The 20,501-nt window shown below is 40.8% G+C and overlaps 1 protein-coding gene across 1 annotated transcript in view; it reads right to left on the reverse strand.

Moving 5' to 3' along the window:
- Nucleotides 1-1,364: 1,364 nt before the first annotated feature.
- Nucleotides 1,365-20,501, reverse strand: part of CTTNBP2NL (CTTNBP2 N-terminal like) — a 65,791-nt gene continuing 46,654 nt past the window's right edge. Inside the window, exons 4-6 of the mRNA XM_032155004.2 lie at nucleotides 13,531-13,761; nucleotides 8,125-8,232; nucleotides 1,365-6,707 (exon numbers count right to left, since the gene is read on the reverse strand). Coding sequence (XP_032010895.1) covers nucleotides 5,226-6,707; nucleotides 8,125-8,232; nucleotides 13,531-13,761 — 1,821 coding nt within the window. The 3' untranslated portion in view covers nucleotides 1,365-5,225. The remainder of the gene's footprint in view (nucleotides 6,708-8,124; nucleotides 8,233-13,530; nucleotides 13,762-20,501) is intronic.

Consider the following 20,501-nt stretch of genomic DNA (forward strand, 5'->3'; position numbering starts at 1 on the left):
AAGTACTCCCGGCCGCCCCGTCTGGGAAGTGAGGAGGCCTCTGCCCAGACGCCCCGTCTGCCCGGCCACCCCATCTGGGAAGAAGTGAGGAGCGTCTCTGCCCGGCTGTCCCGTCTGGGAAGTGAGGAGCACTTCTGCCTGGCCACCCATCATCCGGGATGTGAGGAGCGCCTCTGCCCGGCCGCCCCATCTGGGAAGTGGGGAGCGCCTCTGCCCGGCCTCCCTGTCTGGGAGGTCTACCACGGAGGCCAGACGCAATGTGGGGGCTGGACGTGGTGGCTCACGCCTGTAGTCCCGGCACTCTAGGAGGCCAAGAAGGGTTGATCACTTGAGGCTAGGAGTTCGAGACCAGCCTGGCCAACATGGCGAAACATATGAAAAATATAACAGACAGACCAACCAACCAACCCAACAACAACAAAACAGGTCTACCCTGGAGTCATAGTCTAACTTTTTCTATTTTCCTCCCTTTCTGATCCTTTGTCCCACTTTCTTTTTCTTCCTCTTCCTTCTCCTTCTTCTTTGTCAAATAGAAGATTGAGTTATTATCATTGATCCATACAAAGTCCCTCTCTCATTTAATTCCTACACCCCATTTCTATTCTCCGTCTTCCCATGTGCAACCTTCCTAATATGTTTGATATGCATCTTTTTGTTTGTATTTTTAGAAAATGTTTATTGTTTTGTGCGCAAAAAAAATAATAAAACTGGCATGTCTCCAGGAAAAAAAAAAAGAGTACAAAATTACAGTTAGATGAGAGTAAGTTCTGGTGTTCTATAGCACAATAGGGTGACTCTAGTAAATGATATCATAGTGTATATTTCTAAATATCTAAATAACTAGAAAAGAGGGAGCTGAATATTCTCACCACAAAGAAATGATGAATGTTTGAGGTGATGAATATGCTGAACACCATGATTTGATCATCATACATTGTACACATGTATCGAAACTTCCCTCTGTACCCCATAAATAATGTACAATTATTATATATCAATTAAAAACAAAATAAAAAGTGAAAAAAAAAAGAACAAAGTACTAGGGTTTAAATCCTGGCTGTCATATGCTAAGGGTCCTTGCACAAATCTCTGGCCCTCAACTACCTCATCACTACACTGGGGATAATAATACCTCACAGCACCCGTGTGAGGATTAATAAGGTAATATGTACGTGAAATCATTAGCATGGTGCTTGGTACTCAAGTAGGCACTCTTGACTCTGAATATCACTGACATTCTGCCAAACCAGTTTCAGGAGCTTAAGACATTTCCTCAGGTCAGAGGCAAATAGCAAGTTGTTGTGAAAGAACAGGTAAGGGCTACGAAGGACTGTTTTCTCAAAACAGACTAGCTGATGCAGCTAGTCTGCATCAGGATTGGAGGATCCAATCTCCAGAAATCTTTATTTTAGCAGGCTTCCCAGGTTATACTTACGCACAGTAAAGTTTGAGAACCACTACTCCAGTCTCCTTTCTCCTCCTTTATTTTTACTAATGAATTGGCCACTAATACACAAATGGTGGGTGGACAGGCTCTCATTTCTCAACTAGGTTTACAGAAATTAAATTAAAAATTATTCCTGTAGAACAATGCTCATTGCCCACTTCTGATTCATTAGGAAAACATATCCTATTTTGAAGCCAGCGTTTTGAAAGACATTTGAAGTTCCATTTCAAGGACTAAGCATCAGTAGCACTCCTTATGAATTCACACACACACACACACACACACACACACACACACACACAAATTGACAAGGCAGCACTGCTGACAGGCTATTAAGGGAAACCGGATATGCTAGTATTTGTTGAAATGATCATTAATTTGCTTAAATGCTGGAAACTTCGGATATGTAAACATCCACACTGTTTGAACATTTTTTGTACATCAAAGGATTTTCAAGTGCTTCTGTCTGGCTTGCATTTGCTAACATTGCAGCAGCAACAGCACTGGAATAGTTGAAAAGGGATGCATTAATCATTTGTAAAATGACAGAGCAGAACAAGATTATGCTTTCTTAAGCAGGAATACATGAGCCATGGATGGCTTCAGGGTCTTTGGATCCTATGAAGCCATCAAACAAATTTTGCATATAGGCATATTCATTTTTCTAGGGATAAACTCTATGCCTTTTCTAAGATTCTCAAAAAGGTCCAGAACCACCAAATGGTTTAAAAAATCACAGACTGGATTATTGTAAAGGCTTTTTCCAGCTCTAAGACTCTAAAGAAAATCAATGTCTTAGTTCCTTACGGAGTCTAACCTGGATGGGTCATTGACTTCATTTGTTTTGTCAAAGCCACAGTCAAGTGCTCCCTCTACACCACCCCCTCTTCCCAACAAAATATGCCCAAATTGTGCCATTTTTAACTTTGTACAAACAAGACTATTTTTCCCCCAAACAGCATGATTTAACTTGTTTTAATGTAGTCTGCTATAAAAATGAAGACTTCTGCATGGTATATTTGGCTTTACAAACGTTAATGCCTAGTTAATGCTTGTGTTATATGGTACACATCATTACAATCTGTTGGCCAGTAACAGCTTTTGCAACATGGGTTAATACTAAAATTGTGAATCATGGAACTTTTACTTAGCACACACACACACAATCTACAGCAAACTTAAATACTAATCTATAATACCTAACTGGGTTATTGGATCCATTGCAAGATTGTGCTTATTTATCTCAGAAGATAGGCAACTAGCAAAAATACACATTTCTTTTGCATATCCCCACCCCCATATTACACTGTAAAAGAAATACATTATTCAGTGCACTTCCTAAGAAATAAACTTCCTTATAGTATCTCTCTCTCTATATATCTATCCCAAAACAAAGGAAGAGCACAATGCAACTTTTAAGATTACCATTTAAAGCAAAAGAGACAATAACTCTCTGGCACTGTAGCCTCCTCTCCAGTTTAGAAAGTTTAGCTATTTTATCAACACTATTCATTTTGGCTCTGCATAGGAATAAAGTTCAATGCATGATTGCCTTGGACAGTTTAAGATACCCCCTACATCATTTTGATAGACACCTTGGGGCATTAGTAGCATTTTTATTTTTCATGTATTTGCCTTTATCAAACTATAAGCTGTGGAGTTGCCAATATACTCCATTGTGATTTATACACTGATTTCCATCACCTGCCTTTTTACTATCAACTCTTATTAGATTAAAAGAAAATAAACTTAAATTATAGCAGGAGGTCAGGGCTGCTGGATAGATGTTGGCTCGGAGAATGTATGTGAAGACAGCAAGGCCTCTCCTGTATGGACACAAAATCATATAACCACTGTGTCTGAGCTGGGTTGTGGATAGTCTTATTTGGCAGAGGGGGATAGTCATTATATTCTATGAACCTTGCCAGCTGTACTGGCCTACACAGTTGGAAAGTTTGGAGGCTTTTGTCCACATAGACTTGCTCTGATGAAAATGACAGAAGTTTCTAGAATGAAAGAGGTTGCAACTTGGCAGCTTGCAAGCTAAATCCAGCTGCAGAAGTGTTTGTTTAACCAGCACCATTTAAACATTTTAAAATCAGTTCTTGATATTTAAAAATGAGAATGTTTCTCATGAAAATTTGGATTTCAAAAAATGTGAAGAACTGGTAATCCTGGTTTAGCATTCTTGCACAGCAGTAAGCAGATGGAGCTGAACAGATGCCCTTTTTAAATGGGGCTTGGGCACTTTAGTTTGCCTCAGCTCCCACTACTCCCAGCTGTTTTACATCGCTTGAGTGAGAGGCCTGTTTCACTTATTTATATGACCAGTTGAGTTTTGTGACAATGGGTTTAGTTTAGCTCTGCCTATTTATTTTTTTAATAGAGATGGGGGTCTCACTATGTTGATGAGGCTGGTCTTGAACACCTGGTCTCAAGCGATCCTCCCATCTCAGCCTCCCAAAGTGATAGGATTACAGGCATGAGCCACTGTGCCTGGCCAGCTCTGCCTTTTTATGATACTGAAGATCTGGGCTTGATTTGGAATTTCCTCACCTTCCTGTGGACAAAATTCCTCCTTTGATTGCGTCCCAGCCACATCTAGTTGCTTCGGTAGGTAATCTTAATGTGCAGTTCTACTTGTCCTTTATGCTATATTGCAAACTCCAAAGATATAATCACACTAATATTTATGTGTTTAAGTGTGTGTGTATGTTAAACATGTAAAGGGGTAATGTATCTATACAGATATATGTATACTTCCCATTTAAGCAAAAGTTAATTTGGTTTTACAGATACAGATACCAGGTTCTGGCAGCTTGGAGAATAAGTGTACAATTTGGTAAAACTTGTATAATTCTGACTTATAATATTACAAAGAGTGAATTTCAAGTTATTGCTTTTTGATTACAGAATAAAAAATTCATTCTCTTGCAAAACTTTTATACAGAATGAGTAATCATTTCCTATTCAAGTAACAGCAATCAGAATCAGAAGTTCCTTACACAACAGTAGATGCTTGAGACATTTTTTGAATGGAGATGTGATTTCATTCTGTTCAAGAACTTATGCAGGAAACTGGGAGTGACTTAATTTTTCAAAAGTACAAGAAAATCAGCACCCCAACTGCTTAGTGCTCAGGAGGGTTTCTCAAGGGCTCTATAAAGCTCAGCTTGTGGTAGGTTCACACCCACCTTTAGAAGGATTCCCATTCTACTTATGCAGCCTTGTTTCAGAACACAAAGCTTGTATTAAAACATTAAAAGAGGATTAAAAGCAGTGTTGGTTTTTAACATTCAGAATTCGCAGAGGATCTCATTTTCTGCAATTAAATGATCTATTTTGTGTTTTTTGCTGCAGAATCACATTCATATGGCAGTCATATTTCAGGCACTTTTAAAACATGTTCATCTGGAATAAAAATCTGCATGAACCACTTCTGCATAATTCAAAATGAGTGTTGAGTGATTCTAGTTCCCAAATAGATAGCAAATCACCACGTGGTGATTCGCTTTCTTCATCACAACATGACGGTGACTGCTGAGCTTGAGACATCTTTGAGGTGCCTTTCTGGCTTCAGTAAAAAGATGTGAGCCATAAAAATCCAAACTACTCAGTTTCTACTTAAAAAAATACAAAATGGTGAAATATACTAAATGTATTTTACAGATGGTTTCAGCTACTATCAAAATAAATAACATAATCTGACTCAAAAGTCTGACTGAGCTTTTGAAGGAAATCTGATGGAATGTCAAACGTGGAGACTCCCTCCTAGGGACTAGCTGCTGGTAGGCAAAAGTAACTCAACATCCTTACCATTTGCTACAACAGTATTGGAAGAGCAGCTGCTGGCAAGGTCTTCTGTGGTGGTAAAAGAGGCTGCCTGGGTATGAGTTTTGGTCAATGGAGTGGTGGCAGATGGAGAAGGGGTGAGGCCAGGTTTTTTGGGTGGGATGGGTGGAGGGTTTCCTCTCTCAGCTCTGGGGATGGTTGGGGACTTGATTCCTGGAGACAGGGGGCTCAGGGGACTGGACACTTTCCCTGGAGTAGGTGAATGGCTTGTGTCACCTCTGGGATTGGCAGTGTTGGCCAGATTTCGATAGTCTGTGCCAAAGGGAGAGCTGTTGGGAGAGACTGGCTTGATTGGCCCTTGTTGGCTAGTGAATCTGGAGAGCACCTGAGTGACTGTGTTTCGGGCCAGCTGCTTGGCAGCAGAGTTGTCTATGAGGGTGGGGGATAAATCCCTGGACGGAGGGCTCTGTAGGCCACTGGCTTGTTGGTCCTGATCTGCTTGGGACTGAAATTTGTGCCGAGCTGCATGGAACCGTTGGTTGATTCCTACTTGGTAGGATGACTGGTAGCCAGGGCTGCTAGCTGATGACCCCAATAAACGCTTAGTGAGTACCGGCGAAGAGCAAGGAGAGGATGTTAGAGAGGAGGAGGCAGTGCTGCTGGGAGACAGTGAGCTCCCACTGGAAGGGAGGGGACTGGGCATTGGGACTGGAGTCTCAATCCCCACAGGACACCCACCGTTCTCCACTGGTTTCTCTTGGGCCAATGCCACAGATTTTTCCCGTGGAGGCACTTGGTTTTCTACATTGTTGCCTGCAGTCAGCTCCCTGGTAGTTTGTATTTCTGGGTCACAATGGCCATTGGTTTTTGCATATGAGCAAGCAGGAGTGGCAGGACCAGGCAGCCCAGTGTTTGTCATCTTGGCTATGTTGCTCCCGTGGGTTCTTTCTGCTGGAAAACTCTCTGTTTGGCAAAACACAGACATTAGCATGAGAGGCTCAGTTGCTGTGCCTTTGGACACGGTTACTGGTTTCTTCAATTGCTCATTAGGGCTACTGTGCTGGTGGGAAGCCTCTAGGTCCTTCACTATCTTCTTTAAACTTTCCATTTCTTCTTTCAGGGTTTTGGTCCGGTTCTCTTCTCGGTTCAGTTTTGCTCTCAGTTGTTCCCTTTCGATGTCAAACTCGGACAACTGCTTCTCTACCTGGGCCTCAGTCTGCAAGCCTCTCTTTCTCTCAGCTGCCAACTCTTCCTCCAGTTTACTCACCCGGCTCTTCTCCTTCTCCAATTTCAGGCTCAGCTCTCCTGCCTTCTGTCCTTCCTCGGCTGCCTTGTTGGTGGCTTTCTTGCACTCAAGCACTAGCATGGATGACAGCTGCTTGTGGCGGGAACGCTCCTCTTCCAGCTGACTAGAGAGCTTCTTCTGTTCTTTTTCAAACCTTTTCACTTGGGATTTTTCAAATTCCAACTAGAAAAAAAAAGAAAAGAGAGACATACTGACAAACTATAATCAAGTAGAGTGTCTTTGTTAGCTGTTCTCTGGTATACAGGATTAACATGCACATCACAGTGCTTAGATAAGTACTTCTGAAATTTTAGAACACCTAAAACAAAAAATGCACACGCTATGATTTAATCTTTCTTTGATGATTTGGGAGGCACTTCTAGTTTCTGTACTGTCTTGGAGTGATTAGTGGGAATATGATGTATCTTTGTGTTTCACGTATGTGGAGGGCATCAGAACCAATCAAAACAAGATAGCAGAAAGCTGTATCAACCACATTTTGTGATGAATGTTGCTGAAAACAAAAAAGTTTCAGCAATAATTTACTTGGGTCTTAGAAACAAACAAACACAAATAGTTGCAGTTGAATCATACTTTTTTTTGAGACTGAGTTTCGCTCTTGTCTCCCAGGCTGGAGTGCAATGGTGCAATACTTGCTCACTGCAACCTCTGCCTCCTGGGTTCAAGCGATTCTCCTGCCTCAGCCTCCCGAGTAGCTGGGATAAGTCACGCACCACCGCACCCGCCTAATTTTGTATTTTTAGTAGAGACAGGGTTTTTCCATGGTGGTCAGGCTGGTCTCAAACTTCTGACCTTAGGTGATCCGCCCACCTCGGCCTCCAAAAGTGCTGGGATTACAGGCGTGAGCCACTGTGCCCAGCCTGAATCACATTTTTTACACAAATATAGTCTGTTTTAATTGTCTTCCCAACCCTATTTGAGGCAGAGACTCTGCATGAGAGGGAAAGGGTTGAAGAAACTCAGTGTTTTTCAAACTCTGAGATCCATTAATGGATGGGGAAACAAACCCTGAGATCCATTAATGGATGGGGAAACAAACTGAGCCATGACTAGAACTTTAAAAAAATATATAAATAGAAAACATCAATGTGTACTGTAGCAGTAGGGGTTATATATGATTTCATGAGATTTTTGTTTCAGGCATAAATGTGTATGTCTACATATACTGGTTGTATATGTCTACATATACTGGTTGTGACATAAAATGTCACTTCTTACTGGGGGTTCTAAGTCAAAAGTTTGAGAGCTACAAGCGCTAAGTTACCATTCCCCAAAGAGTGTTCTATGGAACAATAATCCCACAGTGAGGGATCTATGCCAATAAAAGATTTTATAAAACCATGGATTTGCTAAACACAGAATACCCTATCTTGTTCTTGAAGACTCACAATGTGCTTCTGCATACTAAAGATCCTAACAAAGTTAGAAACCTGTTTAACTTTGCTTAATCCAGTAGTTCCTAAACTTATTTGACCACAAAGCCCCTTTTCTGAACAACACCAATTGGCATCCTGCAGAATAATCTTTGGGAAATGCTGTTCCAGGCAAATGCTACTGTGAATCCCTCTACCTTAATTACCTGTTGAGTCAGCCTCTCTCTTTCCTTCTCTAGCATGTAGGTGACATCATCTCCTTCAGCCGTATCCTGTGCATGCCGCTGCCTTTCTTCCTCAAGGTCTAGGATCACCTTTAAAGAATTTTTTAAATTTCATTTCCAAATATCAAGAAGTCACATTTATTAACACAACCAATAATAAGTGCCAAATCAGGTACCTAAGATAGTTCCACAGATCAAACAAATGAATAAATGAAACCCAGCAAGGGCTATCAAGGAGCACACTGCCTTACAGTGAAAGACATGAAAGCTCTGTTAAACAGTAAGATAGTTACTTTACTTGAAGTATGTAGAGAATGATATGCAAACAGAGAGAAGAGAGCAACTAATCAGCTAGAGGGGTGGAGGAGGTGTCAAGAATTAACAGAAATTCCAAGAAACTGCAGGCAGTTTGGTGTTACTAGGGGCCAGGTGTAGGTGATGGAGCAAAAGACAGGACCACAGAAACCTGAAAGCTGAGATTTTCCTCTCAATGCTCAAATCACCGGAGGCACCAAAGAAGGAGCCTGAAATTCAACATTTCAAATAGGTGACATTCTAAGTGTGCCTTAACTAATAATATACATTTTTATATAGTTAGATAAGAGGTGAATAAACTCTCTTGACTTCCTACTGCATGTAAAAAGGCTCAAATATACAGATCTTAAATGGAGATTTTTCATAAGGCCTTTAATTTAACCTGCCTACCCCTATTTCACTTATCCTGGTGCCAAAGGATTAAGCCCAATTTTAAGGAGAAGACAAATATTTTTCGAGACAGGGTCTTGCTCTGTCACCCAGGCTGGACTGCAGTTGTGCAATCATGGCTCACTGCTGCCTCGGCCTCCCGAGCTCAAGCGATTCTCCCACCTCTCAGCCTCCCGAGTAGCTGGGACTACAGGTGTGCGCCACCACACCCAGCTAAATTTTAGTATTTTTTGTAGAGATGGGGTTTTGCCATCTTGCCCAGGCTGGTCTCGAACTCCTGGGCTCAAGTGATCCACCTGCCTCAGCCTCCCAAAATGCTGGGATTACAGGTGTGAGCCATCACACACGGCCGAGAATACAAATTTAAAGAGACATTTTTCACATAATCCCATCTACAACTGCAAATATTCTGATTGCTTAGGAGCTTCTGCTCATGCTTCAGAAGTGCCTTGGCCCAGACCTCCAGGGTAGAGCACTCTTGTCCCAAAGGCCATTTCTTAGTCTTCTCACTAAAAATTTTTACGAGTGAAGAGAGAAAATTTTCTGGGACATGAAACCTCTCCATAAAAATAAAAATGAGCTCATGCCTGTAATCCCAGCACTTTTGGGAGGCAGAGGCAGGAGGATCGCTTGAGACCAGGAGTTTGAGACCAGCCATTTCCTTCTCCCACTCCCTCTCCCTCCCCCTCCCCGTCCCTCTTCCTTCCTTCCTTCCTTTTGGGGAGACAGGGTCTTACTCTCACCCAAGCTGGAATGCAGTGGCATCATCTTGGCTCACTGCAATCTTTGCCCCTTAGGCTCAAGTGATCCTCCCACCTCAGCCTCCTGAGCAGCTGAGACTACAGGCATACACCACTACGGCCTGCTGATTTTTTTGTAGAAATGGGGTGTTGCCATGTTGCCCAGGCTGGTCTCAAACACCTGGACTCAAGTGGTCCTTCTGCCTCAGCTTCCCAAAGTGATGGGATTACAGGTGTGACCCACTGTGCCCAACCCAAAACCCCATTTCTACAAAAAAATACAAAAATTAGCCACGCATGGTGAGGTGTGCATGTAGTCTCAGCTACTCAGGGGGCTAAGGTGGGAGGATCACCTCAGCCCAGGGAGGTCGAGGTTGCAGTGAGCCATGATTATGCTGTTGCACTCCAGCCCAGGCAACAGAGTGAGACTTTGTCTCAAAAAAAAAAAAAAAAAAAAAAAAAGAGGCCAGGAGTGGTGGCTCACGCCTGTAATCCCAGCACTTTGGGAGGCCAAAGTGGGCGGATCACCTGAGGTTGGGAGTTCGAGACTAGCCTGACCAACATGGAGAAACCTTGTCTCTACTAAAAATACAAAATTAGCCAGGCATGGTGGCACATGCCTGTAATCCCAGCTACTTGGGAGGCTAAGGCAGGAGAATCGCTTGAACCCAGTAGGCAGAGGTTGCGGTGAGCCAAGATTGTGCCACTGCATTCCAGTCTGGGCAACAAGAGTGAAACTCCATCTCAAAAAAAAAAAAAAAAAGAGACTGGTGCTGTGGTGTGTGCTTGTAGTCCCAGATACTAGGGAGGCTGAGGTGGATCACTGGAGCCCAAGAGTTCCAGGCTATAGGGTGCTATGATCGCACCTGTTAATAGCCACTGTACTCCCGCCCAGGCAACACAGCAAGACCCTGTCTCTCAAAATAAAAGAAAGAGAAAAAATTTGGTGCATTTCCTTTTTTTAATCTAATTTTTCAATTTAATAGAAAGACATGCTTTTGGCCAAAAGTGGTAAGTCATATCTTCTCCCTTTTGGGAGTCCTCTAAAATTACAGAAATGGAATAAAAAGACTAAAACCCTACAAAGGAGAGAGCCTCTAGGAGAGAAGAAATTTTAATAATATTTTGAAGAAGAAAAGGGGCTGGAGGAGTGGTAACTACTTTAGTTTGAAGGAGGGAAGCTGTTTTGCCTTGCAGAGCCCCAAAGAGATGGAACCTGGAGGTGGCAGGTACTGCAGAGGAGAGGTGAAATGTAGAATAGAAAACAGGAGAACTGGCTCAAAGCCTGTTTTTTTTGTGTGTGTGTGTGTTTTTTTTTTTTGAGACAGAGTCTTGCTCTGTCACCCAAGCTGGATTACAGTGGTGTGATCTCAGCTCACTGCAACCTCCACCTCCTGGGCTCAAGCTATTCTCCTGCCTCAGCCTCCTGAGTAGCTGGGATTACAGGAACGCCATCATGCCTGGCTAATTTTTGTATTTTTAGCAGAGACGGGGTTTCACCATGTTGGCTGGCCTGGCCTCGAACTCCTGACCTCAAGTGATCTGCCTGTCTTGGCCTCCCAAAGTGCTGGGATTACAGGCATGAGTCACCGTGTCTGGCCTTCAAAGCCTGTATTTTCAGAATTATTTGTCCCATCACCCTGATTCCTGCACACAGACCATCAGCATCTGGCCGCTGTCACATCTAGCATTCCCAAATCCTGAGCCTGTCACACTCAAGAAATAGTGTGACAGGCTCAGGATTTGGGAATAGTAGAATGTGACAGAGAATGGTGGTGGGAAAAGAGGATTAAATTTGTTCTGGGTAAGGGTTAAGGAGAGGAAAGGGAGGCGGGGTGTAAGGTAACTAAATCTGCACCTATATAAAAGAAAGTAATATAAACGTCTAAAATTGATAAAGCAAGAGAGAACAGTGCAGTATTTAGAAATATGGAGGTTAGCTACCGAAGTGAATGGCTAAAAGAAAAAACTGGTTGCCTGTGAATACTGGGGAGGATGGGGAATGAGAAGAGGTGGAATAGGAAACTCTGTTTTTCATTGTAAGCACAATGACCATGTAATTTATTATTCAAACTAGAACATTTCTGACAGTCAAAGGGAATATGGTTAATAACTAAGCCAAGGTGACAGGCATAAGCTGAGACTATGAGCACCCTAATTATAAACCTCTAGGTACTGTTTGATTTCTAACAAAGTTAGTGTTCTACTTTGATAAACCACTTAAACTTGAACCTGGGAGGTGGTGGTTGCAGTGAGCCGAGATTGTACCACTGCACTCCAGCCTGGGTGACAGAGTGAGACTTCACCTCAAAAAAAAAAAGAACAGATAGGTACTTTGTTTCAAAAATTTAATATTCACTTAAAACATTTAGCACTGCAATACAGTATCAAGAAATTTTGAATTATTTTTAACTTCTTCCTCTCTCCAATCACCTAGGGCCACAAACTGTCCCTAGTACACCTTCCATGGGCATGAAAGCTAGCCCAACTAGCTTCAACACAACTCAGTCACCTCATGGATGAAGTGGAAATAAAGCCTGCCTATTAAACAAGAATGTTGTGAAGATTTTTAGAGGATTATGTAAAAGCCCCCCCCATCCAATTTAGGCAACTAACTCCCACCCACTGATACCTTTTAAATTGGAGTGTAAATGTTTTCAGATTACTTCATTCTAACCAGAGGTTAAACATTTTTGGGTCTTGGGTAACTTGGAGAATCTGATTAAAGCTATGGAAAAAATACATTTCCTACAAAAATGCATAAACTGAACATTCTGTCTATTTTCTGGGGGACTGTGGAACATCTGAGGCCTATCCATGGTTAAGAAGTTCCACTCTGGCCTTTCATTTGGCTTCTGTGAAGGGAAAGAAAAGATCACGGGCAAGATCCAGAGCCTAGAAAATGTATCAGATGCAATTTAAGCAGATGGCTCTAATGCTGGTAACCATAAAAGTAAGGTCCACCAAATTTTGCAGCTGCTAACCCAATTTTTCTGATGAAAATGTTTCCTACCAACTGCACTGATAACTGCCTTCTTGGCATAAATTTAAACTGACAGTGTTTTAAAAATGAAGATTGTAGCCAAGCATCTTTTACAGGCCAAATTTGAGAAGTAAATGACAAGATGACAAGTTGGTGAATAAATTCACAAGCACTAGAATTCCAGTAAGATGAAGCAGAGGAAAGCACAGGTTTGCCTTCTTAGGGCTTGTTAGAAATGGAAACACACACACACACACACACACACACACACACATACACACATACACACACTCTTTACTAATAGGGTAGAACAGCTTTAAGGTAAATAACGTAAATAACCGTAAGGTTTGCCTTCCTAATTTAGGGCTTCTTAAATATGGAAACACACACACAGACACACACACACACTCTTCACTAATAGAGTAGAACACCTTTAGAGTAAATATAACCTAGGGACTGTTTATGGTTTCTTGAGCAACAAAATGCAATGAAACTCAAAACTAGGAATAATAGGAATAAATGAAAATAATCTATTGGCTTCTGTGTTTATCCTCAGGTAAATTCTTTCTCTCCCTTGGATACAGCATGCCTCAAATACCTGTTAATCTTTTTATTTCTTAAGTAAGCAAATAGAGAACACTCCCTTCAGCTACAAGCTTGGCCAAACCCCAAAGTTTGAATAATCAAGAACTGAAAAAACACACAAAGTGTTTCGGAGTGATATATCAAGAAGGAATGCAGTCTTAAATAATGTGTCTGGCACATTCTCTAAACTTAACATTTGGAATAAGCTGTGTTTTCCTTTCTATCTCCCGGCTCTTACATAAACTAAGGGGCTTTTTGATACCCGTGAGATGTCCCAATTGAATTACTGTGAAAAACTGGCAGCTGACAAGAAAGTATCAGGCATAATTTATAAAGACTTCACAAAGATTTACACATCAACTGAGGTGAACCTACCTTTCGGTGCCTGCTCTCAGCAGCAGCCAGCTGGGACAGCATGCGCTCCTGCATGTTCTTGCACTGCTTCATCACCACCTTAAGAATAGAGAGTGGGTTTGTGCAGACTGGCTGCTTTTCGCCATCATTTTTCTCCTTCAGTGTTTCAAAATCTCTCTGTAGAGCCATTAAAGGATCACTGATGTTATATTTTCCATAGCGTTCTTCAATGAAAGTATCTCTGTGTTGGGCCTGGGAAAGAGGAAAAAAAAATAAGCATCTTACTTTTTAAAACTACTGAGGAAGGGGGATTTGCTATCCAGTGGTTATACATTAAAGGTTGTGGTATTAGTATAAATGTAACCTACTAATTACAAGTCAGATTGAGCCATCTAAAGAAACAGCATTAGAAAGGTGGCATGGTATATTAACAAGAACAAATACTTATAAAGTACTATGTATTAGACATTGTTTTAAATATTTATAGTCAGATTAACTTGTTTAAAATTTACAACCCTGTAAGGTAGTGCTATCATCTCAATTTCGCTGAGAAAACTATTCCTGGTTACTTGTCTAGCAAGCTGTCTGAATTGGGATTTAAACCCAGGCAGTCTGGCCCCAAAGTCTATGTCCTTAACCTCTGTGCTTAGGGACTCTGCTTATATCTGCTTATGAATGCTTATATTACTAGCAGCAGGTACATCTTATTTTTTTCCGTGTTATGGCATTGGCATTTCTAAAACATGTTAAGCATAATTTTATGAGTTTATATATTTAGAGACCTAACAAAATGCCAGCAGATATATAAAGCGTGCAAAATATAAGTAGGATCACATTGCAATCTAGGACTACTTGTGATCTGTACATATGAACCATTACTCAGCTATTGATGGGTCAAGGAGGATGGAGGCACCTCACAACCAGACATACAGACAAAACCTCTTCCACCTGCTGCGAAATTCCACCCCCTCTTCTTGTCTCTGGTTGTTACTTTCCATTCTCTTTTCTCTTTCAAGGCTTGATGAGACTTGGGGATAACCATGTAAGAAAGGGATGCAGGCTGGTGCTTGGAGTCTGGTCAAGGGCGTTAGCCCTGGGTACCCAGTTGGGAGTATAAGGATCAGGAGGTGGATGGAAAGATATTCCTAGGCTTCCCTCTTTCCTTATCTCTGTAGGAAGAGCTTGAAGAACTCCATATGAGCATCATACATTACATGCACATTACTTTTTACTTATTACACAGATATTTAAAAGTTTCTTGAGATATTTTACAATGAAAAATGAAGTGTTAACACAGGGTTGAAGAAACTAAAAAATCACAGCAAAGTACTATATAATTTAAGCTTTCGAATTAAATCTAGTTATGAAAATTACTATTATTTATCCATTTTTAAAAACTATTTAATCAGTAGTCATGTTTTCTTAGCATTGCCATCCACAAATAGAAGCCTGTTTAAAAAGAAAGGGAAATTTGCAATTCAATGGCTATGTTTTAATTTAAAGGAAACTTTAAGAAAATAAAGCAAACATGGGGTTTCTATAACACAGAAGTATTTCAGTGCTGAAAATCTGAAGACTTCTTCTTCATTGACTGTACAATTTAGGCCCCAGGAATCACTTAGGCTTACAGTAAAATTTTATGTTGTTATCAGCTGGCAAATGTTCAAAGCAGTTAGAAGTTCTGGGTTTTACTTCTGGTTTGACTGCAGCCATCTTACTTTATGACATTACTGGAGTATTTGGATATTATCTGTATACTGGACATATGAAGAGAGAAATCCATTTCTTTAAGTTACGAATAACTATCTTTCTAGCCTTATTGTGTGTGTGTGTGTCTGTGTGTGAATTAAAGTGGGGGAGGTATAAAACACAGAGTCTAAGATGAAACCCTACTTTTTTTTTTTTTTTTTTTGAGACAGAGTCTCACTCTGTTGCCCAGGCTGGAGTGCAGTGGCGCAATCTTGGCTCACTGCAAGCTCCACCTCTCGGGTTCACACCATTCTCCTGCCTCAGCCTCCCGAGTAGCTGGGACTACAGGCGCCTGCCACCACACCCAGCTAATTTTTGTATTTTTTTAATAGAGATGGGGTTTCACTGTGTTAGCTAGGATGATCTCGATCTCCCGACCTCGCGATCCGCCCACCTCGGCCTCCCAAAGTGCTGGGATTACAGGCATGAGCCACTGCGCCCGGCTGAAACCCTACTTTTTTCAGCTCCAAGTTAAAAAGAAAATTCACAGTAAAATTTCAAAATAACCTCCAGTCCATTTAGGATGGAGAAAGAAAAGATCAACTCCAGAACCAGCCATTCTTCTTCTTATTTTAAAACATGGTGAATGGCCAGCCACAGCAGCTCACGTCTGTAATCCCAGCACTTTGGGAGGCAGAGGCAGGAGAATCACTTGAACCCAGGAGTTTAAGACAAAACTGGGCAAAATAGGGAGACCTTGTCTCTACAAAAAACAAAAAATTAGCTGGGCATGACGGCATGTGCCTGTAGCCCCAACTACTTGGGAGGCTGAAGCAGGAGGATTGGTTGAGCCTAGGATCTAGGCTGCTATGAGCTCTGATTATACCACTGCATTCCAGCCTGGTTAACAGTAGGAGAACCTGTTTCAAAAAATAAATAAATAAATAAAACATACTGAAAGTAAAACCAAAAAGCTAGTTATATTTTAAAAGCAACAGTGCCAAACGACATGGGGCTCATCAATGTTTCCCTTTTACCATGTTTCTTTAAATTCAGCTATAAAAATCTGAAATTGATTACCTGTAACTCATTGAAAGTATCAATGTTTTTTTTTTTTTTTTTTTTTTTTTTTGAGACAAGGTCTGGCTCTGTCAACCAGGCTGCAGTGTAGTGGTGCGATCACAGCTCACTGCAGCCTTGACCTCCTGGGCTCAAGTGATCCTTCCAACCTCAGCCTCTTGAGTAGCTGGGACTAAAGGCACACACCACCTCACCCAGCTATGTTTTTTTTTTTTTTCCACTTTTTTAGGCCATGTTTAGAAAAATAGAAAAGTTTATTAAAAGAAGCAAAAGAAAAAATAATCTCTTTATGCAGCTGAAATACTACTTTTCTAACTGTCACATTTCTTATTCATGATAGCCATTTCAGTATGGTTAGTGAAGGTAAAGGAATAATTATTGGCACTGTTGGTTTAGTGGGGCAAAAAGGAAATAGAAAAAGTAAGCCCAAATATTTTTAATAACCTTTTCCTTTTCAGAGCACCATGGAGAAAGTGGGATGGAAGAGTAGGAGCTGGGACTACAATTCATGACCTTTACATCAGATCTGCTGAGAAGCTGTCTCTCTGGTTTGAGCAGTATATAGTTAACTAATCCCCAAAATATGACTTTTAAAACCCACACTGTGATTACCCTGTATAATTAATAAGCACTACAGAGTTATGAGTAATAGACAAAGAGCTTCTTTGGTGAGGTCTCAGCCTGAGAACAGTTGTTTGGCTGTCTGCTTTCTCTTGTAGTACTTCATAGTAATTCCATAATCACTTGCATAGTTATTACAAGTTGTATAATACAGATGGCTTTGCCTGTAAAGGAAAAGGATCTGTGGAATAACCTAAAGAAGACTCCTTGTTAGAGAGCGATTCTCTTAAGTACATTCTAATATGGGGTCAAATATAGGAAAGGTGAATTCAAAGTCTATATTTATTATATCAAACACTGGACTGGAACATGGAAGACAGAACATGGTATTCTTCAATTAACTTAATGATTCAGTCAGGTGAACTATATGGATTACAGGTTTAACAGTATAAATAATAACAAAACCCCAAAACAGATATTAAGATTTGAAGAATGAAGAGATTTAATGGGGGTGTGTAATGATGATCTATTCCTGCATACCAATCACCCCCAAAGTAGGCAGCCTAAATAATAAACATTAAAAAAAAAATCTCACAGTTTTGGAGGGTCAGGAATCTGGGAGGGGCTTAGCTGGGTGGTTCTGGCTCAGGGTCTCATGAGGTTGCAATCAAACTGTTGGTCAGGGCTGTAGTCATCTGAAGCCATGACTGGGACTGGTGGACCCACTTCCATGCTTACTTACTCACGTGACTGTTGGCATAGGCCTTGGCTCTTTACAAGTGCCAGCTTCCCACAAAGCAAGTGACCCCCAGACCCCTAAGAGAGACAGAGACCAAGATGGAAGTCCCAATGTCTTTTATAACCTAATCTTGGAAGTGACATACCATCATTTCTGATGTATTCTATCAGTCACACAGACCAACTCTGGTAAATTTGGGGGCAGACTACCCAAGGGTGTGAATATCGGGGGTAGAGATCATTGGGAGCCATCTTGGAGGCTGGCTACAAGGTCAATGACTAGATGGGCTACCACTATCATTTATATCTCAGGTCAAAATTTAAAGACCAAACACCTATATTCAAAACTATCAAAGCTGAGTTTTAATATATTAATGATATTTCAGTTATTTTATAAGAAATTTTAAATGATCTTAGATTTGAGTTTTGGGGGGGTTTAGTAATAAAAATAAAGTAAATTCAATTTTATTATTTTTAATTCAATAATAATGTACACTTTAACTGAACAGAAATTCCTACATTGTCAGAAAACATGATGGTCTTTAATTTCAGACAACAGAAAAATAACTGGCTGGTTAGACAGATTCAATAATAGAGGGTATTATCACAGCAGTCAGAGCACACTAGTCATCTATTACTCATTTATTTTTACTATCGCAGGCTGAATGAAACACACCACTACTGAAAGCTTAAAATCAAATCACATAATCTTCTTAGAGTCGGCCATACTTGCTCTCCAAAAGTTTCAGCTATGTTATTCCTAACTTCAAAAGGAAATATGAAGTAGTCATCTCCTCCCCACTTCCCAGTATAGTGTGTGTATATATTCCAATCTTAAAGTAGGAAATCAATTTCTTTTTATTTTTTGGCACCAACATGAAAAATGGTTCAAAATCCAATGGTGAAAAATTAAGGCTCATTTAATTGGAAGTTTATATTCAACTGTAAGGTTTTATTTTCAAGACTCAGGCTGGTACCATAACTGGATTAGGATGTATTTTTGCCACTAAAGAGACAGTTCTGAAGCGATATTTTAAAAAGTAATTAGCAATATGAACATCATAGGTCTTCAAAGAAATCTGAATACTTCATGCCAGGGACCAGAACAAGAATATGATTCCAAGCATTTGGTTAATGCTACCAAAAGCATGTTAAAAGGAATCATTTTCACATGCACACTGAATCTATTTATTGTCAAGTAATTCACACTATAGATAAACTATAAGTAGTTTATAGCAACCTGAGCAACTGGAAATAAAGCAAACATTCTGGATAAAGATGACAACAATATTCTAAGAAAACCCTTGTTCTGGAAATTCCTTTACAATTGCTGAACGAGAACTAGATTTTAATGTTTGATACTAATAAAAGAGCTGATTTAGCCTCATTTAAATTAAACTTTATTTTTTGGAAAATAGTAAAAACATTTAACACGACAGTAAAGAGAGAAAATTGTCATGATTTAAAAATATTTCAGGCCAGGTGCAGTGGCTCACACCTATAATCCCAGCACTTTGGGAGGCCAAGGCAGGCAGATCACTTGAGGTCAGGAGCTCAAGAACAGCCTGGCCAATGTGGTGCAACCCCGTCTCTACTGAAAATACAAAAATTAGCCAGGTGTGGTGACTCACAGCTGTAATCCCAGCACTTTGGGAGGCCAAGGTGGGCAGATCACTTGAGGTGAGGAGTTCAAGACCAGCCTGGCCAACATGGTGAAACCCCATTTCTACTAAAAATACAAAAATTAGCTGGGCATGGTGGGGCACGCCTGTAATCCCAGCTACTCAGGAGGCTGACGCACGAGAATCACTTGAACCTGGGAGGGGAAGGTTGCAGTGAGCCAAGGTCGTACCACTGCACTCCAGCCTGGGTGATAGAGTGAGGCTCTGTCTCAAAAATATTTTAACTAACTGTGAAATAGAATGAACTTCAAATATTCCCTCTGGAGTCAACCTGCAACCATAAATATTTATAAAAGCAATTATTTACATAAGGACAGATGACCATTTATTATTATTTGACTAAAGTGTACTAAATTCTATTCAAGACTAAAAATAGTTTAGTATAAATAGGTACAAGTGTGGCACTTCTAGCCATAGGCTGCTTGTTGATAGCATAAGGATATGAGTAAACAGGCTGGGCACGGTGGCTCATGCCTGTAATACCAGCACTTTGGGAGGCTGAGGCAGGCGATCACCTGAAGTCAGAAGTTCCAGACCAGCCTGGCCAACATGGCAAAACCCCGTCTCTACTAAAAATACAAAAATTAGCTGGGCATGGTGGCGGGCACCTGTAATCCCAGCTACTTGGGAGGCTGAAGCAGGAGAATTGCTTGAACCTGGGAGGCGGAGGTTGTAGCGAGCTGAGATTGCTCCACTGCACTCCAGCCTGGGCGATAGAGCGAGACTCTGTCTCAAAAAAAAAAAAAAAAAAAAAAAAAGAATATGAGTAAACAGCATAATGTAGCTGCTTCAACATTCAAATTCCAGAGTCCTGTGAAACGTTCTAAGGAAACTGAAATCAAACGTGTTGAGATTTTTTTTTTTCTTTTTGTTCTTAGTTGTTCAGTGTAGGTAGGTGGTTGAAACAAATTATATGTACATTCTGGACTGAGTCCACAAGAATAACTTTTTGACGTGGGGAAGAAAATGTGTTTAGGAATTCAACAAGTACTGAACATATTATTGAACTGATAAAGGGAGAATGCTCTGAATATAAATTAAAATTTTAAAGTATAATTTAAAAATAATTTATTTTTGGCCAAGGCGGGAAGATCACCTGAAGTCAGGACCTTGAGACCAGTCTGGCCAACATGGTGAAACTCTGTTTCTACTAAAAATATAAAAATTAGCCAGGCAGGCCGGGCGCGGTGGCTCACGCTTGTAATCCCAGCACTTTGGGAGGCCGAGGCGGGCGGATCACGA

The sequence above is a fragment of the Hylobates moloch genome, unplaced genomic scaffold (genome assembly GCF_009828535.3).
Source record: "Hylobates moloch isolate HMO894 unplaced genomic scaffold, HMol_V3 SCAFFOLD_5, whole genome shotgun sequence".
NCBI lineage: Eukaryota > Metazoa > Chordata > Mammalia > Primates > Hylobatidae > Hylobates > Hylobates moloch.